Raw genomic sequence first — 25,643 nt, 5'->3', positions numbered from 1 at the left:
TTTTGCTTTTTTTTTTTTTGAGAAAACGCTACAAATAAAAGGTGAAAAATACTGTTGGTGCTCATGTACTGGACTTTATTGACATTAAAGCAATAGAGGTGCACAATAATTATGAATACCTTATACAATATGATCCAAATCCATTGCCTTATACATAAACATGGCTTGTGAGCACGATTCTTCTTGGGTAAAACTTCATATATGTTGATCGTTTTTAGCTGTTAGACTTATTGTAGTGAGAAGAGGAGGGAGAGAGGGGGGAGAGGGGGGCAATTAAACTCATCTAGAAAACATAAAAAGAAAGATCTGCTTTCATTTTTAGCCAATTTAAGAACAAAACATTAAAACATTTACTCAATAATTAAAATCAAAACAAAAAGTCTAACTCAGTGTGAGCTTGAAGTGTGGAAACCTTTTAGCAGGTAAGTCCAATTCATTAAAAACAAGCTTTTTTGTTTTCTTCCTTCTTTTGCATTGCTTAATATTAATACTCGTAAACCATGTGAAGTGCCATAGGAAATATTCTGCTTCAATACATTTATTGTGCACTCAGGCCAGGACCAAATCAAATACTTCAACATCTGCTTGGACTCTTCGGGTCGTCTTAGATTTCATTATCCCAGCACAAGGAGAGAAAAAAAAATCAAAAACAAAACAAAAAAACAAAAAACAAAAGCCCATCTAACTAAGAGGTAGAAACACAGGCAACTTTGAAACGTTACGGCGGCACACCATTGATTACAGTTTTAAAATATTGTAACATTTGGAGGATAAGTATTGCAACCACTCAACGTAATAAAAGACAACAAAGGGAAGGAGGAGGGAGGCAGATAAAAGGGGAGGTGGGCATCACAAAAAAGGAAGATGCTCATCAGTGACTATGAAGAGCACTTTTATTTAAAATGAAAGAAAAGAAAAGAAAGAAAACATGTTTTAATTCATTATGAAATGTTTTGCCAGTTCATGCTTCACTCTCACTTCAGCGCAGCCCCTCGATTTTAACGATGTTGAGGATTTTCACTGCTGATTTCACATCCCCTCTGTTTGTTAAGCATCACATCATAAGTTTGTGTGTGTGTGAATAAATGTGAGATGAGAGGGGGAATCCAGGCCGGGCCCCTAAAGAAGATCACAGAAAGCAGATCACTGACAAAGACCTCTTGTTATTAACTTGTCTTATAATATATATACTGTATATATATTTTGTTTTTTAACTAGCGATTAGTGAAGCTTGCCACTAACTTGACTTAATTCATGGGGAGGAATCTAAACATCCTTTTTAAACCAGTTTCCTATCAGCGGGGGAGGAGGGAGGGAGAAGAAACAGAATCAGGGGAGGGAAACTAGATGGGAAAAGAAAAACATGCAATAATAACAATAACAAAAAAAATAAAATAAAATAAAAAAAGTTACAAACCTAACAATCAGAGCAAAAGAAAAAGAAAAACACAACAACACATGGTTGAGCCACTCCAGACTTCATGTAGCTGATCAGGACACAGATCCAAAATCAAACATCCATTTTTTTTTTAGGCAACAGATCACAACGATGCTCGTCAGCCTGTCGTCATGGTGAGGGTGGTAACACATGAGGCCCCTACAGGTACAAGCTTTTTTCGGTTTTATATGTTTTCTCTTTTTTTTTTTCTCGTAGCGAGACAAGAAGCAGCTGAGTGCCACGTGGTAGTGGTTAAATTAAGCACGGAGGAGTTTTAATCAAAGGAGAAAAAAAAAGGCGAGTGTAGTAGTAGTAGTAGTAGTAAAGATAAGGTTGTTCTTCTACACCATGACGCTCCTCAGTCTGCTTCGTCCTCCGACTCCTCCTCCTCCGCCGTCTCCAGCCAGGTGAGCCACTGGTTGACCTGGAAAAAATATATAAAAGGAGGATTTGAATTAATTTCTGTCAATCTAGAACAAAATTAATTGAACGCTGGAGTGTGACGGCGTGTCTGTACCTGGAATAAAGCTTTTCCTTTTCCAGGGAATTCTTGGGTGATGTCTTCTTTCCATGCGAGGAAGGCTTCTTCTTCAATGATCTCCATGTCGTAGAAGTTGACAAAGTAGCGCAGCAGCATGCCTGAGGGGGCAAAGAATCATTAATCAACAGTTCCAACAGCAAAATAAAGATATAACATTTTGTTATACCAGTCGTAAAACAGCATACGTTTGTGGTTTGAGACAAAATCAGGGCTCCGACACATGTGAAATTTCTAAATTTCATACTTTTCCAGACTTCTCAGTAAAAAAAATTCAAATAATTTGTGACATTTGAGTAATTACATGTGTATCATATAAATAAATTGTACAATTAATCGTATGCCATTATAGTTTAGTTTAACTGAGCGCTGCTCCCTGCTGGACAAACTATGGAATGAAAAACTGTTTCCAAGTGTCTCATTTCATTGTGCATTGTGTGTTCAGGGAGGGGGGGTCTGTACCTTTAGGGAAGCCGCTGGCGTTGCAGTGCACCTGCAGGGCGTACAGGGCGCTGACCTGCAGCTCGGTGTGGTCGTGCAGGAACTTCTGCATGACGGGCTTGAAGGCCAGCAGCAGCTGTTTCTCCTGCTCCAGCTGCTCTTTGGAGGGGGCCGCCAGCTGCTCGTCGCCGTCCGCCTCCGCCATGCACAGCTCCTGGGAGATGTACTGGAGGAAACTGAGGGGGGGGGGGGGGGCGTTACGTTACGAAATCACCAAACACAAGGAGAGCCAGTGTTGTAATGAGTGTTCTTTGAGTTTAGATAATACAATAAACGATAAACAAAACACTAGAAAGATCTAATCTGCCTGATGTTCCTTTGCTTTTCCTGTATGAGGCTGTTCTATTTATCTACATTAATATCACTATGAACTTAATACATCTGAGTTTTGAACTGTTTATTAAGCCTGAAAAGAAAAATCTGAAAACACTAGATGCTCCAAATTTGATCAGAATTCATTCTTCTAGTCGTCTGCAGCCCTGTGAAACACTGTGTGCTGTGTAACAAAAACCTACCGTCTTCCAACTTATTCAATGCACTGATCCACCATAAGCCACTAAAACAAAAACACAACAGCTTTGTGGAACTTTAACAAAGTCAATGAAACTGATAAAACACACAAGTGCATCTCAATAAATTTGAATATCATGGAAAAGTATATTTGTATGTCAGCAATTCAATTCAAAAAGTGAAGCTAATACATCATATAGATCCATTACACACAGAATTATTTATTTAATTTCTTTTAATTGTAATGATTATGGCTCATATTTAATGAGGACCTAAAATTCAGTATCTCAAAAATTTTAAGTATTACAAAAGACCAATTTAAAAAAGCATTTTTAATAAGGAAATGTTGGCTTTCTGAGAAGTATCTCTCTCTATATGCACTCAATACTTGGTTGGGGCTATTTGACTTCTACTGGAAATTGACTTTTCCATGATATTCTTGCACTTATGATTGTTTAAGTATAAAGTGTCTTTGAGCATTTGTAAAAGCGCTTACAAATAAAATGTATTATCTAGGGCTGACCTCCAAAAGTCGACTATTCGACGATTCGATTCGGAGGGGTCTGATTCGACTATGAACCTCGTAGTCGAATCTAACCAAGACCATACCATTCTGACTATATGGGGGTGCCCACGGCTGCTGAGCATAAATTGTTACATAGAATGTCTTTTTTCGTTATAAAAAGACTATTTTGATATAAAATCTGCCTACTTTCTGTTAATAAAGAGTTCAAAATTATGTGTGCGTTTAAACGGTAGTCTTAGCTTCTTACTACATATTAATAAATCACCCACTGCAGTTGCACAATTAAATGAGCGGAGGTTTTTTTTTTTTTTTTCAAATGAGCGGAGGTGAGCAGTAGGACCGTCAAAGTCACGGTACTCAGAAGTCACTGCAGAACACTCACTGAGTGGCAAAAAGACGAGAGGCAGAGCTGCCAAAGTTTAAAATCAAGGAAGTCTGACAGTCTAACTTTGTCAACATTTATCATGCATGACCTGACAGAACAGCAAAACATTGTGAGGATACATCTGACTTTGACCGAGTTAAATTCAAGAACCTGCTTTCAATCACGGAAAATAAATTAACTCCAGCGGCGATTTTTTTCCGATGGATCAGCTGTGTTTACCGTTTCAAGTGTCAATAGTTGTGATGGTTAGACAGATGAATTAGTCTCTAACACATCCTAAAGTTTGACATGTCAGAGTTTTTCAGAAGAGGAACTTGTTTTTTTTCCGACTTCCGAGTTGTAATGAACGCACCATAAGTGTCGGGGGTCACAGCTGTAATCTCGTCCCTCTGCAGCCTGTCTGTCTCTCTGCCGGTGCCGCGGTCACACTGTGTGTGTTACAGGATTGATTAACGTAATGTACGGATTGTCGAGTCCTTCTGACCTCCGTTTGTTTTGATACTACATGTTTTACCCGGTTTCTCTGTGTCCACGACCACCGCTATCCTTCATCACGTTGAGGGATGAGGGATGACTCACAGTCCGAGCAAAAGGAGCGTTGTCCAGGGCAACGTAACATAAACGCATACCCTGGCTCACAGTGGCTACTAAAAATCATCCAAAGTGTGGAAAATAAATAAAGGTATTTGTTTTACACCTACCATATTTTTTGGGTGTTTTAGCTCTTTTGTTTGAAACGGGAAAAAGTCGCAAATTTGCTGCTATCTAAAAAAAAAAAAAAAAAAAAAAGGTTCGACGATCAGTCGACTACGGCAAAATCTGACGAATCAGATTCGACTATGAAAATCCTTAGTCGAAAACAGCCCTAGTATTATCATTCTCACTCATTGATGATCGATCGGTGGCAAAAACTCCTTCACTCTAGTTCAGTTACGCTCCTGGAGCATGGTGTGTGTGTATATGTGTGGTGGTGTTATAGTTACCTAGTCATGAGGATGTTGACAAAGCCTTTATCGGTGTGAAGCTTGGGAGAGATGTTGTCTTTAATCCACTTGTAGATGGACTGTGGAGACGGGTCTGCCTTTATCTGCTTCAGCAGCTCCTTCTCCAGCTTCAGCAGCGGGAACAGGAAGCTCAGGCCCTTCCCCTCCAGGATCTCCAGCATGCGGTCCTTGTTCTGATCGATTTCTGCCAATCACACAGGGAGGAGAAGGACAAGGTGGTGAGGGGGGACGTGGGGGGTGTCACAGTGCTGATAACAGACAGAACAGGTCTGCCTTTGGTCAGCCCTACAAAGGCAAAGTGCAGTATCTGTAAAAATGCCAAACTGAGAAAAACAGCTTTTTGTGTTTTTTATTGTCAGGTTTAAGCATCAAATTATGAATAACTACCAAGTCTATAATTGATTAGATCAGTGGTTCTCAACCTTTTTGAGTCGCGACCCCCAATTTAACATGCACTGCTGTCCGCGACCCCCCCCCCAGACATGAGACTCGTGGACAGGTTCCTTGTTGTCGTTTTGGTGTAGTTACGGCCGACAGTAACTGGTTTTGAGTAATAAAATGCATGTTTGAGAGTTGCTCGTCGACGCTACATTAATTTATTAATTCATTTTGCATATTTATATTTTTCCAAAATGATTTGGCGACCCCCAGAAATCATCCCGGGACCCCAAGGTTGAGAATGGCTGGATTAGATAAATGTGGACTGAATTAAATGTATTTTGTAGTTTGTCTTTCTGACCAATTTAGACAGTTTTATGGCAGATACTGCACTTTTGCCTTGGTTTTGGTGCAGATACTGCACTTTGCCTTGGTTTTGGTGCAGATACTGCACTTTGCCTTGGTTTCACAGTGCTTTTTTGGATGGAAAAAGCCCAATAACTCTGAAAATTTTAGCAGTACCAATATCAAATTCTACCAGATTGAAGAGAATATGCCACATTTTTTTGATTGGTCCCCAAAAATATTTCTTGAAAAAAAATGCAGATACTGCAGTTTGCCTTTGTAGAGCAGAGCAGAGGTGAGGTTGTGATAGTGAACAGCCACGGAGACGAACCTGGGAGCATCTTCTGCATGTTGACCTTGCTCTGCTGGAAGAGGTCGGTCAGCCACTCCCGGTCCTTCAGCTTGGCCGTCTGTTGCAGGCAGAGCAGGAAGAGCGGGAAGTGGGTGCCGTTCTCCAGGGGGTGGGCCAGCTCCGCCACGCTCACCAGCTCCGCCATGACGGCCCGCGCCGCAAACTGGGCCAGGTACGACTTCACCAGCGGCACGTCCAGCTCGATCTTAGGGCACTGGTCTAGGACGTTGAGGAAAGCCTGCGGGTGGGGGGAGGGGGGAGGGAAATGTCAAGAGCATGAATAATGATGCAGCTCAGTGGGAACATGTGTCATCAATAATTAACAGCAGCCTTTGAGGGTAATTCATCACAATTTGAAAATGTCAGAATCAAACAGCGAGATGAGTTTGTCTCCTTTTTCTCTCTCTCCTGAACCCCCGGGGAGATTTAGAGCTGAGTAAACTTGACTGAATACAGACGGCCACTGAATGGATGCATTTTGCTCCTAAATTTTAAGACACATCACAGGTGTCAGGCCAATATGTGTGAAAATCATGAATGAAAAGGAAATGTGAATATTAGCTGTGAAAGTCGATTTTAAAAGGTCCAGTGTGTAATAATTGTCTAGGCTTACTGGCAAAATCTGAATATACCATCCATGAATATATTTTTATAAGTGTATAATCACTATAAAATTTGTTTGGTTTTCGTAGCCTTATTCCTCTTTTATATTTACATATAGCAAGGGTCTTGCTTTAGAGAGAGTAATTTCTAGGTGTGTTCACCTCTGCTTGTTCAATACATGTACAGTTTCATCTTCTTCATCATCTATTTATTTTTTCTTGTTAATCATACTCCATTACAAATAATGCTTTCTTTTTCTTTTACTGCTATTGCTGTTTATTATCTGTGCTATACATTTCTTTGCTGTTGTCTGTTTTTTATTGTTTCTTATTTTGTCAGGCTTTTTTGGGATTTTAAAAACCATGGGCCGCAGGATTTTACTTTTCATTGGTTGTGTCGTTTGTCACTGCTTTCTCTTTGTTAAATGTATCGTAAATTCTGATCCGTACAAGCACCTTGTTATTATGTTAAGAAAAGTGCTAAGAAAAGAGTAAATGCTGCATGTGCGCACCTGCATGAAGTTCTCTCCAGTGATGAGGCCCTCGGTGCGAAGTGTGTGGATCAGAGTGCTGGCGTGCTCCTTGTCCTCATCGGGACGGTCCAGGGAGCACACGATGATCTTGCTGAGCATCTCCGGCAGGAAGTGCTTGGGGGCCTTCATCTCACGCGCGCCGCTCACAGCCTCGGTCAGGTTCTTACTGTTCAAGTACTCAGTCACGATCGTCTCCTAGAAGAGGGGCAGGAGAGGGTTAGGGTTACACACACACACACACACAGAGTATATAAATGTATATGTATTTGTTTTGTTTAATTGATTCTTGGCGCTTTGGCAACATAGTTCTCGCAACATTCATGCCAATAAAGCAAATTTAAATTGAATTAAATTGAGAGAGAGAAAGGGAGAGAGAGTGAGAGAGAAAATGATTTTCTTTTGGATAATTTTTTTTGTGTGTGTGTGCGACCGTGTCTCTTATGGCTTGGTGATTGATAAATGGCTCAATTGTTAAGTTGTTTATATTTTATTGTTATTGTTTATGTTCTGCCATTGACTGTCACTTATTCATCTGTTTATTTTTTTGTCTTTATTAATATTATTTTATTGTTATATGCTTTGGCAATATAAGCACTGCCTTGTCATGCCAGTAAAGCTATTTAAATTGAAAATTGAAATTGAAAGAGAGAGGGAGAGAGAGAGAGATGAGCCGGGTCACACAGGAAACTAAAACAGACTCGTGTCAATAATATTTGTGTTTGTCTGTCCCCGGCGTCTCTCTGTCAATGAGCAGGACATCCCACGATGAACGTTGAGTAAATGTCACGGCAGATTTCAAACGCTCCACAGGAAGCGTTTATGTGCGTACAATAAGTATTTTGTGGTTATCTATTGTTTATGAGGACTTCCTACTGTTTTTTTTTTTTTACCCACCGTCATCTTAAGCAGTTCTTCCTTCGCAGGAGGTGGTTTCTTGTTCGTCTTCTGAGGTTTCTCTTGGATGGGAGGAGGGTTGGTCTTCAGGCCAAGCTGTGGAGGCTGCAGCAGCAAGGAGAGTTTGTGATTATCACTCAGATACAGTTGGATTTGGCTCATTTGAGTTTGTTTTTTTGTGGTTTTTAATTGTGCTGTGCTCTCTTACTTGTCCCAGAGGGGGGGTTTGGGTGCGTGGGGGCTGAGCGCTTGGAGGCATCATGGTGGGGATCTGAGGCTGCAGCTTGGGTACCTGGTTCTTGTTGAGGAGGAATGACTGAGCAGGCCTGAGGCTGATCTGTGAGACCAGGAAGCATCAAGGGACAGAGAGCAGTCCGACGACATTAGAAACCATCTTTATGAAAACATAAGGAAGCTGAAAATCGGACGATTCCATGCCCTCATATCTCATAATCGCAGTCAGCGGACCAGCTACCAGCTGAGGAGGAGGAAGAGGAAGAGGAAGAGGAGGAGGGACAGGAAAGATGGAGGAGATAACAGAGAGTAGAGAGGTAGAGGAGAAGCTGGCAGGAGGTTGGATTCCTCAGAATAACGCGTCTTTTTATAATCAGTGGGCAGAAAGCGAGTTACACCTTCACGTGCACAGCGTTGAGGACAGTTACCTCATCAGCATTGAGCTGTCCTTTCTTGCTGAATCGTGGAGGCATGTCCTTGGACTGCACCTGCTGCTGAGCCATGTGGTTCTGGTTCTGGTTGAGGAAATGCTGGTTCTGAACCTGGTGAAAGTCGCACAAGAGGAAGATCAGTTCTCAAATGATGCGTTCACACCAGAAGCGTAGTGAACATCGTAGGCAGCCAGCGTCCAGAGCTCAATTTGAAGTTGAGAGAAGCTCAACTTTATGCAAATGAGAAGCGTCCACCAAACCAGCAGCCAATTGCAGACCGTGAAATGTGCTGCGAAGCCTGAAAGCCCCTTTGGCCGCCTTCTGCAAGGCAGAACAACAGGCGTGTCTCCACTGCAGGAACCGCCCCCAAAGGAACTAAAGGAACTTTTACGGGGTCGAAAGGAGTCCCTGTTCCGGGGTAGGTGCTAAAATCGGCCACCAAAAACTCCCAGGTGGGGCTTGAGGTTTCCTCTGTTTCCTCTGCCCCAAAATCAGCTGCATTTTTAAAACCCAGCGGTTTTTTTAAGCGTCTATGCAGCCAGAAAAAGAGAGAATAACTCATATGCAAGTAGCAGTAGTAAAGAAAAAAAGGATGATAAATACGCGATCGCATGATTACGTGATGATCGAAACAGCGATTAAAAACCCAGCTTCATTAGAAAGCATAGAGAAAGTTGTAGAGAAACATCAGCAAACTGACGAACGACTGAAGAATAAATTACCTGGTTGGACTTAACGAAGGACTTGGGCCCCATGTCGAACTGTGACTGTGGTTGGGGGGCGATGTGGCCGCCGTGGCCGTTGAAGAGCGGGTTGGTTCTATGACGTCCCATCGTGGGCGAGTACCTGTCCTGAATAACCCCCGGACCAGTTCCAATCCCACTGCCTGGAAGACGACCAACAAATGTTTAAAAAATGAGCCAAGTATCGAAACAAACAACGTAAAGATTGAACTTCAAATAATTAGATGCAACTCCACAAAACACACGACTCTACTGAAACAACACATACCTGGCATCTGTCCAAACATGTCGGCCAATCCCCCAAGAGTCTCCCTGTCCAGTTTCATTCTGTTGGGCATGAAGGGGCTTTCCAGGAAGAAGTCCATCCTCATCCCCTGAGACATGGGCGCTGGGATGAAAACACCCAAATCCTACAACAACACACACACAGTGTCAGCGTCTTAGTGACGTGATCAGAGCTCTACTTTTTTACATTTCCTACATGAACTTAAGTGTTTAATAATAAACTACACAGCTGTCAAACCAGAAACTTCATTACTGCTGACTCACACTCTGCACAAAACGAAGCTCATGTGTATTAACTTGTAGCTAAAGGATTATAATCTTATATTTATACTTGAATGCTGCAACCTCAGCCTCTGATGTTGGACACCAACTTCTAATCATGATGACGACTGTGAATGTGACCGTTGTGTCTCTGGACTCACTTTCACTGCATCCTGACGGATCTGGTGAATCGTCTTTGGTCCGTTGTCGATGAAAGCCTTGCGGGGGATCCAGTTGTTTTCTCGCAGTTCCACTGTATCTTGCAGCAGGAAGCGGATCCTAGCGGGCAACTCCTTGTTGTTCATTAAGGATCGCATACGGCCAAAGTACTGATCCATTAAAGACTGGAGGGAGGGATGGAGAGGAGAGAAGAGGAGGACGGGGAGTCAGAAATAGCAGGAGATGCTTGTACATAGTTGATGACAGCTGGATTTACATTAGCAGTGGCTGGGAGCCAGTTGGGGCATTAGGTGAAGCTGCGTCTCGTCTGACGTCTCGCCAGAGCCCAGTCAGCGAATGACAAGGCAACAGTTTGACCCACACAGGGAAACAACTGTCCAGCTGAGCAGAAAACCTAAAATGTTCGGTTTTTCCTTCCCACACTGGTCATTTTATGGAGATTGTTAATTCTTTATAACTAATCGAATCTGATTCGTCAGGTTTTGCCTTTAGTCAACTAATCGTTGAATCATGTTGTTTTTTTCCGTCATCGATTCATGATCTCATTTGCGTCTTTTTCCGCTCCAAAAAAAGGAGCTAAAACACTCACATAAAACATTTTTAATCCTACAGGTGGCTTTAGATAACAACAACAGGACTTTCTCCATCCATCCCTTTCCTCATCTCAGTCATTAGGCTCGCATGCGGTGTGCATGACATCACCGACTCTCTTTCGGGGACGGTGTAGCAATGACGAGTATAAAAAAAGGAGAAAAATTTGTCTGTTTTTCCATTTTGAAACAAAAACCAAAAACCTAGACGAAAAAACATTGTTTTCAGTTTTTGTTTTGAAATGAAAGAACAGAGCGTACACGGATTGTGTGGCCATGATACGTGCATCAATGCTCGTCGCCGGTTCAGGGGTCGAGTGTCACAGCACCAAGGACAGCGCTGTTTTGTGTGTCTGTGTGTGTAATTGCGGCACGATCAATAGACAGAGAATCTGTCCATTAGTTTAATCTTGTAAATATAACTTTAGGCCCGAATTTAATTTTCCCTCCATTGAAGGGAAATGACATCAAGTGCTGAAAGAGAGTGAGAGAGAGAGAGAGAGACTGTGCGCCGGTGCTCAAACACTCATTGTGATGTTTGTATCAAAATATTCTCGCCTATATTATAAGAAAACAAAGACATTCTATGTAAAACCAGATGTTCAGCAGCAGGAGCACCCCTATATATTCAGAATGGTACGCTCTTTAATTCATAACCACATTTTGTGACGATTCAATGACAAGGTCGATAGTCAAATCAGACCTCTCCGAATCGAAACATCGAATAGTCGACTATTCAGGGTCACCCCTAATTCTTTATTCAATTGTGTTTTTACTAGTATAAAGTTTCAAGTTTATTTATTTAAGAAACTGGACAATGCATATTAATGAACATTCAAGAAAAAAAAAAAAGGAAACACGCCGTACAGCTAATTTCCATCTCTTAGTGGTAATTTATGAATAGATTCCTTTAGCTTTACTGCTACAGCCTCTGCAGGTGGCCGTGGTTTACAGGAGCCGTTACCTTTGCTTTCTCATGGTCGAGTCTCGGCCCCACTGTTCTCATTATCTGACAGAGGCACTCCAGATCCTCCCCCATATCCTTGAGCTGGACTCTCTTCTTCTTTTCCAGAAGCTTCAGAAAAAGAAGAAGAAAGAAGAAAAAAGATTAATGGGAGAAATGAAATCAGAGAGTCGTGCCAGGTATTCTGCTCTGTTTTGATCAAGGTATGCAGCGGTTTTTCTTTTGATGACAACTCGCACCGTCTTCCGCCGTCTCACAAACGAGAAACAGCGACTTCAAACGCAGCACAGCGGCAAAACAACAACAACGGCGGAGCCCACTTACTGTTTTGATGCACTTATGAAGGATAGATTCGTGGATGAGGTCGAGTTTGCCAAGTTCCCCGATGAATTTAATGTTGCCAAGCATCTTGATCTTGGCAATGGCACGCTGCTCCTCCTCCTCAGAAGTAAGAGGGTTGTCATGTTTGTCATAGACTGGAGGGGGAAAAGGGTGGAGGAGAAAAAAAAAACGCAGTTAGTGAAGCGAATGTTGCTAAACGAGCTGCTGCGGCGGCGGCGGCTCGGACATCATACGACGCGATGATGGACTTACTTTCAACATTTCTGGTGCGGTTTTCAAATTCATCTTGAAGCTTGGAAATCAGCAGTCTTCTGAAGGTCTGCAACAGCGACAAAGAAAAGCCGTCAGTCAGGTGTAATGCAGCGAGCCGTGTCAAAGCAAAGTGCTTCCAGAAAAGCTGAGCATGAAATCGCATTACAACCATTTGCATTTTACATTTTATATTTGAGAGCTGGTTAAAAAAAAAAAAATCATTAAGAAAAAAGTAGAGTGGTGCCTGCTCAGCAGAACTGAAGTGGCACCAGGGTAATAAGAGGATATAATTAGAGCTTTAAGGGCGTGGAAATGCCCCGGCAGAGTGAGGAACAACCAGACGTACTGTGCTCTGCTTTTGGGATGTTTGGATCTCAGATGATGGGCCATCAAAGTTTGGTGCGTCCTCTGCCAAGCGCAGACATAGCTGAGCATAGAGCGAGCTATACTTCGGCTCTTCTAGGGCTTTGTCTACAATCTGCACCACAGAGAGAGAGAGAGAAGGAGAGGGAGGGAGGGAGGAGGGAGAAACCAGAGACCACTCAGGTCATTATAACATGCATTGTATGGGTATGAGTCACTCGTTGCAGCCTGCCAAGTATCAATGAAAATGCGTTTCCATGTCGCAGATCGCTAAAGAATAAAATAAATCAAGTCAAATGTAGGCTTTCTTACCAGCAAGATGATTCCTTTAAGGACGAGTTTTGAATCTACGCCCACGTTCAGGAGCTCAAGGCATAGCTTGTCAAACTTCTCAGGCGTGAGTTTGTTGAGTATGCTGCAAACACGAGGAGGCAGAGAGAGCAGGAAGTTAGTACGACTGTAAGATCAAGATGCTGGGATGATGTTATTATTCTATCACAGTGGGTTTTTCTTTTGTATTTAGATGCATGTGGCTCCATAAAAATGGGCTTTAATAACACTAATCATAAAGAATTCATATACTAAAAACAGAAGACAGCAAGTAGTAAAAGTAATTAACCATTATTGTTTTGTACTGTTTTTACTGTAGTCATTCAAAAATTTTACAAACAATTGGTGACGCTTCGCTGTCTAACCGCTCCTTCACATGACTGACTGCAAAAAGCCCTTTATGATAAATTCACAGGACTCATTTACATCTCATTATACACACTTTGCACTGTTGTTGTTACTCAGAGAATGAATAGAATAGCTTTATTGTCATTGTACTGCTGTTAGTACAACTAAATTTAAAGAGCAAACTTTCAAGCGCTCCAAAGTATAAAAAAATTATATGCATGCACAATACAACAGTACTAAGACGTAATAAAACACAATAAATAAGTAATAACACTCCAGTCTTTAGAACAGCGCTCTGTTAGCGTGTCAGTCAGTGCTGAACACCTTTGCTGATCATGAATAGAGAAAAAAAAACAACAAGAAGAGAAACTGTGCCTAGGAAACAGGAACAGTTCCTCTTCTTGCTCTAATGCTCCGTCTCATTTAGCGCAGCAGCGTCGGTCTGGCCTAAATCTGGCTCATTTGCTGCAGAGAAGTCAACATGTGTAGTAGGTTATTCTTGACGGGGCTGCAGAGGCAAACATCTGCATCCTGCGGTGGCCACTAGCTACAGCTTACATTCCTCAGGAAACAAAGTCACTGCTTCAGTATTTTATTTTTTTTTTGTGCTTGTAAACATCACCTGACAGAGAGAGAAAAAGACACCGGGCTCCAAAACGCCTTTAAGCAAAGCACATGTTACATCTTAATGAATGTAATAAGACTGTCTGTGCCTGCAGGACGAACATTAATATGTTTACACTCATCTGACCTTTGGTGGCTTCAGCTATTTAAGAGGGGAAACTGAAATTTCATTTTCTAACAAGTAGTTTGGTATTTTATTTTCTCTGTGTCAATCTGACCCTGAGTTCTGCAACCTTTGTCCAAGACAACGCTCCAATTTTTAAGATCACTGTTCAAACATTTACTGGTGTTTTGTGTTTTGTTTTGTTTTTTCCCCAGGAAGGCTCTACTGGCATGAATGAACTGTTGCAAGCCAAGCTCCTCTAATCTGTTGATGCGATGGGTTTAGTACATTTTGTAAGAACTGTACTCTGAACACAAGTGAAATGCGGTAACAATCTTCAGGCCACAGGAGATCAACATTCCTGCACATTCTTACTGCGGTAAGACTGGATAGAGGGTCAAAGAGGAGGAGTGTTAAAGGGATAGTTTAACATTTTGGCAAATTGGCCCATTGTCATAATCCCTATAGTTTTAGCAGTAGGTCTGTTACCTTTAATTGTCGGTGCAAGCCGTTTTTAGAATGGCAGAGCAGAGCCGCGAGCTGCTCAGAGCTACGCTACGGAGGCTCATGGGATTTCTTGGTTTCCCTCATCAAACTCATCAAATACACAATCCAACAACTCCAAAACGCTCTGGTGGACAAGTTGTGACCTGCACATTCACCACGCTATGAGATAATAACAGAACGTTACCAGACAGAGTTGTTTTAGAGGTAAATACGGAGACTGTTTGCTGAAAAGCTGTCCCTGAAGGCAACGTGCATCAGCGGTTTTACATGAATTTACCTCTAAAACAACTCTGTCTTATAACGTTCTGTTATTATCTCATAGCGTGGTGAATGTGCAGGTCACAACTTGTCCACCAGAGCGTTTTGGAGTTGCTGGATTGTGTATTTGATGAGTTTGATGAGGGAAACCAAGAAATCCCACTAGCCTCCGTAGCGTAGCTCTGAGCAGCTCACGGCTCTGCTCCGTCGTTCTAAAAATAGCTTGCACCGACTCCTAAAACTATAGGGATTATGTCAAATGGATATGCCAAATTTGCCAAAAATGTTGAACTATCCCTTTAAATGTGACCTCAAGAGTTTGAACCTTACCCTCTCACTTTCCTGAAGATTGCATCATGTCGTTCTTTTTCGTTGCTGGAGTTGGCATCTCGTCTAGTGCTTCGTGAAGGAACCCATCTCTGAACGCTTTGCCCTGGGGTTTTCCCCAGGAACTCGCTGCAGAAGCAAACACAAAACAGACCCGAGTGAAGTTTCATACAATCTGATGACACTGCGGTTGCTAGAAAAAAGAAAGAAAAAAAAACACATACAAACACTCCTCCGGCACAGCTCTTGTTTGAAGAAACTAATCGCTTACAGTACTTATTTTTACAAGTAACTGCACACTTGTACTGCAAATGCTGCACTACTCGGTGTATCTTAGAGTCCACTCCACACACACACACTAGGGCCTCAGAGAAGATGCTTGGTCTTCCTTGCTTGAAATTCGAGTGTCTGGTGCAGATAATTCACCCCGAGCAGTCAAAACAATATTTGTTCTTTGTTTCATAAGTGTACCTGCTCTGCTGCCAGCTGTAGGCCTTGAAACGCCTTCATCCTTTTATACCGTTTGTTGTAAAACGATCCCAGACTGCTGCCTGAGCCGGTAAACAGCAGCGAGCGCTCTATCTGAGGTTGACTGACATCATGTTTCAGGACTTCTGGGTATTCAAATCAAGAGTTTCCTGGAATTCTCTGATCAACAAAAGTTGTCTAGTCTATTTTTCGGGCAGCGAAGGAAAACACTAACAATAGGCACGGTGCTAAAGTGTTGTTAATACCACCGCTACATGTTTGACACATGGTCTTTAAAACAAAATGATGGATGACAAACCTGTTGCCGACAGTCTTGGGATAGTGCTGAGGTGCACCCCTACCACCTCCTCCCCCCGAAGAAGCACTGCAGAGCAAACACAATGAGCGGGACACATTAGAACCACACACACACACACACACACACACACACACGATGCACTGACCTTAATTTACACAGCAAAAACACTTCAGCAACGAGCGCCCTGATGCAGGATACAGCTCCATTTTAAAACCAGGTTGCAGAGAACACAGTATGATCTGTTAGGATCAGGATGTACGTTTTCTATGCAATAATGATCGATCGTGTTTTAACTACTGCAGGGAAAACGATGTCAACTCTCCTCGTCAGTTATTGGAAAAACAATAAAAACAGGCATAAGAGCTCAGTCTGACCAAAAATTTCATGAATAAAAGTCACATCATATATTTTTGAATGACAATACACACATTTATATACAGCAACAGGCAAATACAATGCATATAGGGTGAAGTCACATACAGTACATTAATGCACCTTTCAATCAACTGAGAGCAGCAGAGCTCAGGCATGGAGGAGGGCTGCAACTAACTATTATTTTCATTATCGATTAATCTGTCGATTATTCAAATGATTAGATTAGATGTTTTTAATGGTCAATAAAATGTTTAAAAATGTCAATCTGTGTTTCCCAAACCACAGGATGACATCCTCAAATGTCTTGTTTTGTCCACAAAACAAAGAGATATTCAGTTTAATGTCATAAAGGAACAAAGAAACTAGAAATATTCACATTAAAGAAGCTGAAATCAGAGAATTTGGACGTTGTTTCTTCAAAAACTACCCAAACTGATTATTCAATTATGAAAATAGTTGACGATTAATTTAATAATCGATTAATTGTTGCCGTTCTAATGTGGAGCCACAGTTTTGGCCGACATTGTATCTTTCACATTCAGAAACAAGGGAACACCTTTCATGTTGCACTGCGTGTCAGAGTTTATTTCTGTGGTTTACGTGGCAACTGCTCACCAAATAAATCCATTATTGGATTAGGATTAATTTGGCTTTCGGTTATGTCACACGTTTTGCAATCTTTTCAACAAAACTTGGCATTTTAAACAAGTTTCCCCCCCAACTCCACTTTTGTTTTTCACTCTAACTGGTTTCTGTTTGAGTCCTTTAACTATTGATTAACCTACTAGGTTATAGATTCAATGCTCAAACTTGGTCACTGCCTGTGTTTTTCGATCAGTTTGATACAGCTCACATTTGACCTACAAGCCTGCACTGTGAATGTGAATTACAAATCATCCTGATAATATAAAATCATCCTGGATAAATTAAGGTAAACTGAAGAAGATATCACAAAACAATAACAGGTTACATGTTTTCACCAGCAGAACAAAAGCAGAACAGGTCACACTTCACACCGTTTGATCACAGACATCACGCTTGACAAATAGTCAAATTCTCTCAGCAGTGTGGAAACTACAAATGACTGCTGCTGTTTGTTTACTGAGGGCATCTGCAAGTGTTGTGATGCATTTTAAGGCATTTTTCAAAGGCCTGATTTGATTATCAACACAACCAATTTGGCAGCTGGACGACCATGTGAAACCTCTTAGGAGGTGCACCGTAATCTGCAGCCTCATCACCGCCAACTTTACGTTCACCAGAATTATCCCAGGGACATTTGAGGCGTCAATTTTTTTCTTGTTTTTTCAAAACATCCATTGTGTGACATCCTGTCAACCATGACCCCGTACACTAATCTGGGTGTGTGTGTGTGTGCGCCGCTGCCATCGCCACCACCACCACACAAACCAACAGGACAGAAAGCGTCCCCAAGGCTCATTATGTCAACCCCCCTCCCTCCCCTTTTCAAAAAGGTCTCACAAAGAGAAATGTCCGACTGCCATTTCGAGCCCTAACCACATCCTGCTTTGTGTTAAAGGCCGGAAGTTCCTTCCCAAAAAACACTACCAGAGGATTAACCAGTGAAAGAAAAAAACAACAACACAGAAACAGAAATCAATCTCCATGTCCATGATGGTATTTTTTTGAGAAAACTTTGGTTTATTGTTACCTGAAACGAGAAGCACCCCCTTCTGCAATCACACTCTCCACTTTGGCGGCTTGACAATGAAGAATACTTAAAAGAATAAGAATAATAGGAAGGGATGGGGAAAACGGTGCTGAGGAAGAGAAGAGAAGAGAAAAGGGGGGAGTGCAATTAGTCACTGCATCGGAGTTGGGAATAACGAAAACTTAGCAACAAGAATTTGAGAAGAAACTAAATTCATTTGTTAATTAAAGCCGCAAGCGGCGATGACGGGCCCTCGCTCACACATGCGACCGCGGGGCCTGAGGCATGTCGGGGCTGCAATGTTTTGTTCATCCACCAGGTGGCGCTAAGCAGTTGTAGGTGGGTGCGTTCAGGGGCGGCCCCTCATCACTCATGTGAAGTTTGGAGTGAATCGGACAAAGCATGAGGGAGTTATGAGCAGTTAATGGTTCATCCACTAGGGGGCAGTAATGGGATGCGTGCAGGTGCGTTCAGAGTCAGTCCCTCATCACACATGTGAAGTTTCGTGGAAATCGGACAATGTTGATGTAAAATATGGCACTTCCTGTTTCCACTAGGGGGCGACATGAGTGAGATCACCTATGAGCATATGGAGACATTGAGGTCGTGACCCTGGACCTGTGTACCAATTTTCATGTTGATACGAGTTCATTAAAGCCATCATAAAGGCAAACGTATTTTAATGGCGAGGAATGGTCGCCGCGTCGCCACACGGACGCCATTACTCGTAGCTTCACAGCGTTCATGATGTAGCTTCACCACCTTAGTCTGCATGTTTTAGAAGTGGAATGAAGTTGATGGGGTCAACTATGTGGCATCAGTACACGTTAAGGTAAAACCTGGCCACTTCCTGTTACCACCGGGGGGCGCTATGAGTGACGTAGGAAATTAATATATCGGGACGTTCAGGGCGGAGCCGTCATCATGTCCAGCAAGTTTGAAGTTGATCGGATAAAGTATGTGGGCGTTAGAGCTGTTCGAAGGTGAAATGGCGAGCAAACGAAAAGTCGCCAAAATCCTCAAGGCCCCAGAAGCCACGCCCTTTGACCTAGAGACCTGCGGAGCACAACTTTTGATCAGAGTGGCATCTCGGTGGTCTCTAGCCAATTTGAAGTCAATCGGACAAAATCTGTAGGAGAAGTTAGATCAAACAGGTCAAAAATTCAAATCAAAATGGCCGACTTCCTGTTGTGATTTCACCATGACATTAAGAGGCTTTTTTGTGTGTCTTGCCATGTTCTATAAACCCATTAAATTTCATTCGTCTAGGTGACACACAAAGGCGGGGCTGATGTTTTGAAATTTTCTAGGGGGCGCTATTTAGCCATTTGGCCACGCCCATTTCCAACGACTTTAAAATATCAAATTTTTCGCCAGTCCTGATGTGCATGCCAAAATTTACGCGTTTTGGGGCATGTTGAAGCCTCCAAAAATGCGATCCTTTTGAGAGAAAAAGAATGAAAGAAAGAAAGAATAATAATAAACAGAGCAATTACAATAGGGCTTTCGCTGGGCGACTTGCAGTCGCCGCTCGGGCCCTAATTATTCTATCCAAATTTAACATACACAAATATACATTTTCAGGTTAGAAGCCAAATTATCTGGAACTGTCTGCGTATAAACAACATATCTCCTCTGTATGTGATTGTGAAAATAAAAAAATCTGTTAAAACATAATCTTTCTTTGTAAGCTTCACAATATATTCATTGAATAAGTATTTTTCCCCCATTTTGTCTTGTTGTCACCCCAAACCCCCTGGCATGTTTATGACTGTATGTTTTTGTATTAATGTTGTTGTTGTGCATTCACTACTTCTTGTTTGTATTCATTTGTGTGTATACTCCTGTTTTGTTGTCAATAAAACAGGAAAAACAAACATAGCAACAAACAGGCTATGACACAGTTAATATACAAAACAGGGCATAACAAGTTCTGCAGCATTTTCATCCTTTTACAGTCATCATCAGTTAGCCAGCTTAGCTTAACGTTAGTCTTTTGTTATACAGGCCTTATTCCATCCCTCACATTAATTAACACAGCAGCGAGCTAGACAAGACATGCCACCAAATACAGATAACATCAGTTGTGCATCGATACGTGTGTTTGACAGCACAACTGGAAAACATGTTCCGTCTTTTCTAGGCTACAACAACAACAAAAGCAGCAGAGGTGCGTCAGCTAAGTGGCTAACGGCGTTCGCTCACGGTAGCTAACCAACCAATTAGCCGGCTAGGTTGCTAGGTTCCATACGTTAGCTACATCACGACACTGGTTCGGCAACGGTAACGAACTAATGATGCGTTCGTGACAACTCGGAACTCGGAATCTCCTAGTTGAAAACTCCCCATTTCCGACTTCAAAGCGTTCAAAGAGACACACCACTACGCCAGAATAACCAAAAACATGGCGGATAGGGACGATTGTTGCATTCAAAAAGACTTTAAAAAAAAATAATAATAATAATAAAACAGATCATAGAAAAGGGAAGAGAAATAACATAAATGTACTGTGTTCCACAACATCAGTCGGTTAATCTGTAACCGTAAGTAAAAAACAATGTATATTATATAACGTTGTAATGTATTTTGGCATTTATTGTGCATTTTAATCATTTAACCATACGTTTTTCTACCATTGACGGTGTGTGGTTCTGCGAGGGTGCAGGATTGTTGTTATGACGTCAGACAACAATTCTCGGAGAAGTCGGGGTAGATTTTTTTCTCCGACTTTTCCCGAGTGGGAGCTCCGACTTGGGGTGGCGTTTGATTGCACTTTTTCAAGTAGGATGTCGGGAAAATCCCTGACTGATCCTCTTTTTGTTGTCGGTTTATCTTCTCTATGCATTTTATTTTATTCTTCATCCCTTTTGCACCCATCTTTGGCACATCTATTTACCTCTTCTTTAAACTATGTTTTTTTTGTAATGATCTGTTATTATTATACAATGCTATGACTATGTGTTTTTTGATGTGCTGTTCTGCATCAATGTATTCCTTGTTGGTTCTGTATATACTTGCTCAATAAAAAGAAAATGTCCGGAAAATCCGAGTTGTCACGAACGCAGCATAATTAGCCGGCTAGGTGGCTAATTCCATAAGCTAGCTACGTCACGACACTGGTAACCTACCAAATATAATACATCTGTATGACTGCAACGGGGTTTAATCGGTTGTATAACCAAAAAGCATTTGACAGGAGGGGGGATGTTAGTAGCGTTGCTCGGCGATTTTTAGATGCTCTTTTTTGGGGGGGGAGGGTGATGGTTTTATTTTATTAATGGTCCCCTCGGTGACAGGACTAACGTTACGTTACCTCTATACCATAATAATGCAGAGAAATAGGGCAGGGCAGGGCGGCGTGGTGGTGGTGGGTTAGCCGCTAACTGTGCCTTTTTATCGCCATCACATCATCATGGCTGAGGCGGTTTGACATAAGGATTTAATTTAATATAAGGCCAGTTTAGGAGTGACCCTGGCCCGGGGACATTACTATGACTATTATCAATCAAAGATAAGCAACGCATCATCATCACGTTTATTTATTTTTTGCAAATACTAAATAAGAGTAGCTTGACGACGACGCCATTTTCTACTTGAATATAAATCAGCTGAGCCATCGGTGAGCTAGCTGGAGCTGGAGCTGGAGCTAGAGCTAGGCTATCTGCCGGCTCCTGAGCTAATATGCTATAGTTAGCTGAAGCAAGCTGCTGTTATTATAGACGTTGGGTAGTATCTTAGCTTAGCAAGAAGCCATTTTGGATAAACCGGTGCGGTTTTGTAAAGGAGGGGGGAGAGAAGGGAGGAAGAGAAAAAAAAATCTGCCTTACCTTTACCAAAGCAACTTCAGTTTTATATTTTTGTGGGACCACCAAAAGAAGAAATAATAAGACAGGTGTAAAAGAAAAGCGAGTGTTGCGACGGATATCAGGAGAGCTAAATGCAAGAAAGATGACCGCACAAACACACACATCAAAACCAAAACCCTGCTCTGCCCGCCTGCCTGCCTTGTTTGCCTTAGCTTTAGCTTGCTAGTAGGAGAAGAGCTCAAAAGCTTGCTGGCTGCCTTATGGGGGGACAGAGAAGTCAACAATTTGCATTGGTCACGTAATTTGTTGCTATGTCAATTCTGACCAATCACAGGGAAGATCTGTTTTTTAAGGCGGGTCCCAGCGGTTCCTTTCGACCAATCAGAGGCGACCTGAGACAAAAGCGGCCGCCTCCTCCAGTTGACTGACACCTTTTTACAGTCTATGACTGACACCAAATTTAACATCTGCAGTGCAGGAAAAGCTAGTTGTTATCTCCTTAAATTAATAGAGATTAAGGCATTAAATTACCACTAATTTTCCCCAACCATTGAAGTACTATTTCCACATAAGTCCTCGAAAAGAGCATTTTCTTTTTTTTTTTAAACGACCCAGCTTTCATTTTTGCCACTGAAAAAAGTATTTTCATCATAAAAACAGATAGTCTCATTATTTTTCAATGGTTTAAATGGGATGTAATTTATCGGCCTCACTAGAATTTAGCTGTGGTGAACCAGAAGCTTTTGTGCTGGTTGCAGCCCTGTATTATTCTTTCTGCAGTATTTCATTTAGTCATATTTACTGAGTCATTTCTCCTTCCATCTGTGTGGAGAAAACACTCTGAGCTTTTTGTTTATCAAATTTCAGGCACTTCTAGCACGGGCCTTAAGTTGACAGTTGGTTCCCTGACTGCTATTAAGAAACAGTCTATTCTATTGCTTTTCATTATTCTTATTTGGGTCAATCCTCAGGCAGGGATTCATTAGTTACATAAAGGTAAGCGGATCATAGCAACCTCTTTTGCATGCTTGACTATTTTTCTACTGCTCCACAGAAGGAAAGTACAGAAAGTTGTATTTGTACAGCAAAACAAAGTTTTATTTTACTGCAGTATATGATATACTGTATATAAAAAGCAACATGGCTGGATGATGGACATAACAAACACTCACAGGGCACTTAATTAGGTGCTTCAAACTAACATGGCCAGGCCTCCCTTTGCTGTCAATACAGCATCAATTATTGGTGGGATTGACTGAATGAGATATTGGAAAAATTCCTTTGAGATTCTGCTGCTTGTTGACATGGTGTCAAATGCACATTCATGATGCCAATCTCTCCCATTCAACCACGTCCCAAAGGTGTTCTATGGACAGATCTGGTGACTTGGGAGAGCACTTAAGGTCACTGAAAATGGCCCACAACAATACTTTGAGAGCAATTAGCAGCATTCAAATGATGATTGATTGGTTCGTATTGGTGTTGGGATTGGGACTTGACCCAGAGTGTACCAAGAAAACATTTTTACGCTAACAAATTACATAATTAGACCACTACCAGCAGCCTGGACTGTTGACATAGGGCAGGCTGGCTTCATGGATTAACTCTGTTGATGCCAAATTAGGATTCTACCATCTGGTTCGTCAGCAGAAATCCAGATTTATCAAATTTGTTCTTCTGTTGTTGTACATTGTAAAGAGTGGTTATCTAAGTTACCATAGTTTCAACCACATTAGCACTTTCAGAAATACCAAAATTAGCCTATAGCACCAGCCATGCACGGTCACTGCCATTGAGAACACATTTTTGTGAAAGTTGTGAACATCAGCTGAAATGGATAAACTGATGCATAGGTGTTCCTAGTACTTGGTAAGTGTGCAGTCAATACCTATAGGTATTTGGTCAGTTCTCCAAGATTGGTATTACAAGCACATTGAAATTGAAATGTAGCAATTGGTTACAACATTAAAGTGCCAAGTCTCAGTTTCTGTTAAATAAATAAATAATATGAAATTAAAAATGCGTGGGGGATATATATAGGAACATGAAAGGAACATTTATCTTAAATTTAGGTTTGTCATGTTTAATTCCAAGGGATTAATAAATGGCATCATGTGGGAAAAAAGGATTAAGTGGGTATATTTCTGGGTTCAGGATATCAGAGCCTTTAAGGGACACATATGTTTTTGCTGGAGACATATGTTTATTAAGTTCTGAACATGATTTCTGAAGAACATGCCAAGGGAACTGCATTACATCTGGCCCAAATACTCTCTTGGCCTCAAGCATGATAGAAATTCAAAGGTCAAGGTCACTGTGGCCCCACAAAACAAATTTTTGTCCATAAGTTAAGAATTTATAAGCTAATCATGACACAATTTAAAGATGAACTATGCTACATTTTTACCTTAATTAAACAGCTTTGGAGCAATTGGTTTAATAAATGGCTTAACTTGTTACGAGGGAGAATGGAGGCTCTCTGCCTTCCATGTGCGTGACACTTATTTGCGTCTCTTTGCCGCCCCGGTGTCCCAGCTCTTGTCTCTGTAGCACCGCAACACAAAGGCGCCCTGTAACCCGCAGTCTCTTGTTTATGACAGATTAAACTACACAAATATAGCTACATGTCGTAACATCGTATATGATATATAACGTTATCAACCGCTCTACTGATTGATATCTCGCCGGCTTTGTTGTAAACAAATGCACATGGCCGAGAGGAGGGTTAGCAAAACGGCGGAAAAGCGATCAGACTTCCTCTTTAATAATAATAATAATACATTTTATTTATAAGCGCTTTCTCAAATGCTCAAAGACACTTTACAGTTTAAAAATCATAAAATACAGCAATTTAAATTGTAATTCAGTTAAAAACAGCAGAGACAGTATAGAACACAGAAAACAGTATAGAACACAGAAAACAGTAGGCTATAGAACACAGAAAAATTATATATTAAAAGCTAATTTAAAAAGGTGGGTTTTGAGCATGGTCTTGAATGTAGGGAGGTGTACTGTGTACAGATGCGGATGGGAATTTAACACATTTAATTGGATAAAATGTGAAAGTGATGACATTTTATAAGGTCAACTTCACTGTGACATCATAGTGTTCAGCGAAAAAAAAACTTCTGGTCGTTACTCAACACTTTAGTAACTCAGGAACAGAAAGGGAGATTGTGAACATATTTCCTTCCTTCAGCTTGATTAGTTGGTGGAAGCATCCAGTGACCATGACTGATGATCCAAGACTTCTGATGAGTCCACTTGTGAGTTTATTCACCCTCTTAGCCCTGCCACAGTCCAGTATCAACCACTTATAACTTACTTCATTTTCACTTTATCCAGCGCTGCCAGGTTTAGAGCTGCTTCAGTCCAGGCCAAGGGCAAACTGCCACACATCATTCAGTCTGTGGAGAAGGGCACGGGTCATGACCTCCTCTTCTCCATGCAGGCAGGGAAAATAATTGGGGACCTCCATCACCCAAGACACCACAAAACTCCCTTTGGCACTTCCAGTTAATCAACCCTCCACCTCTTCACCTCTCCTGCAGCACTGTTGCTGGGAAAACATCCGTTCGGAGACGAAGAAATAAGAAGTAATTTGTTTTTGGGAAACATCTCTCTCCGTCTTTCAAGTAACCTTTGCTAACAAATTACTGTAACTTTGGAGGAAATGTGGTGAAAATCCAAATAGTTGCAGCTGTGAGGAGATTTCATATCATAGTGAAACAACAGTTAGGCTACCTACTTATCAGTGAAAGGAAATGAAATCATCTGCTGACGCTGGGCTCAAATGTAAACGATATGTAGCATCAGTTGAAAACAGAAACCCAACAAGAGTGGATGTGGATATTC

The 25,643-nt window shown here is 41.5% G+C and overlaps 1 protein-coding gene and 1 non-coding gene across 2 annotated transcripts; both read right to left on the bottom strand.

Annotated features, from left to right (window-relative positions):
- Nucleotides 1–54: 54 nt before the first annotated feature.
- eif4g2b (eukaryotic translation initiation factor 4, gamma 2b) lies at nt 55–22,003 on the bottom strand. The gene is made up of 21 exons (XM_085780129.1): nt 21,810–22,003; nt 17,983–18,091; nt 15,936–16,001; nt 15,152–15,277; nt 12,964–13,066; nt 12,635–12,766; nt 12,289–12,355; nt 12,019–12,170; nt 11,695–11,805; nt 10,122–10,304; nt 9,683–9,824; nt 9,394–9,557; nt 8,669–8,782; nt 8,215–8,343; nt 8,007–8,111; nt 7,092–7,307; nt 5,957–6,215; nt 4,882–5,086; nt 2,439–2,653; nt 1,956–2,077; nt 55–1,862 (listed from the first exon to the last, which is right to left on the bottom strand). Exons 8-21 carry the CDS (start codon nt 12,100–12,102, stop codon nt 1,797–1,799), a joined length of 2,115 nt encoding a protein of 704 aa, XP_085636255.1. The 5' UTR covers nt 12,103–12,170; nt 12,289–12,355; nt 12,635–12,766; nt 12,964–13,066; nt 15,152–15,277; nt 15,936–16,001; nt 17,983–18,091; nt 21,810–22,003; the 3' UTR covers nt 55–1,796.
- LOC146986354 (small nucleolar RNA SNORD97) lies at nt 8,441–8,624 on the bottom strand. Its single transcript, XR_015036096.1, has one exon. It is a non-coding gene; the product is annotated as a small nucleolar RNA SNORD97 (small nucleolar RNA).
- Nucleotides 22,004–25,643: the final 3,640 nt, after the last annotated feature.

This window comes from Trachurus japonicus, chromosome 6, assembly GCF_045865225.1.
Source record: "Trachurus japonicus isolate A0001 chromosome 6, Traja_1.0".
Lineage (NCBI taxonomy): Eukaryota > Metazoa > Chordata > Actinopteri > Carangiformes > Carangidae > Trachurus > Trachurus japonicus.
Note: the sequence above shows the minus strand (reverse complement) of the source record. Positions and strands in the feature narration are given on the sequence as shown.

Coding starts and splice junctions, on each gene's coding strand:
- eif4g2b (XM_085780129.1), bottom strand. CDS start 12,102: ATGCTTGGCAACATTAAATTCATCGGGGAACTTGGCAAACTCGACCTC. Junction 8,344..8,668: donor GACAGCTCAATGCTGATGAG/GTAACTGTCCTC, acceptor CTGGTCTCACAG/ATCAGCCTCAGGCCTGCTCA. Junction 6,216..7,091: donor CTGGAGAGAACTTCATGCAG/GTGCGCACATGC, acceptor CCCCACCCGCAG/GCTTTCCTCAACGTCCTAGA.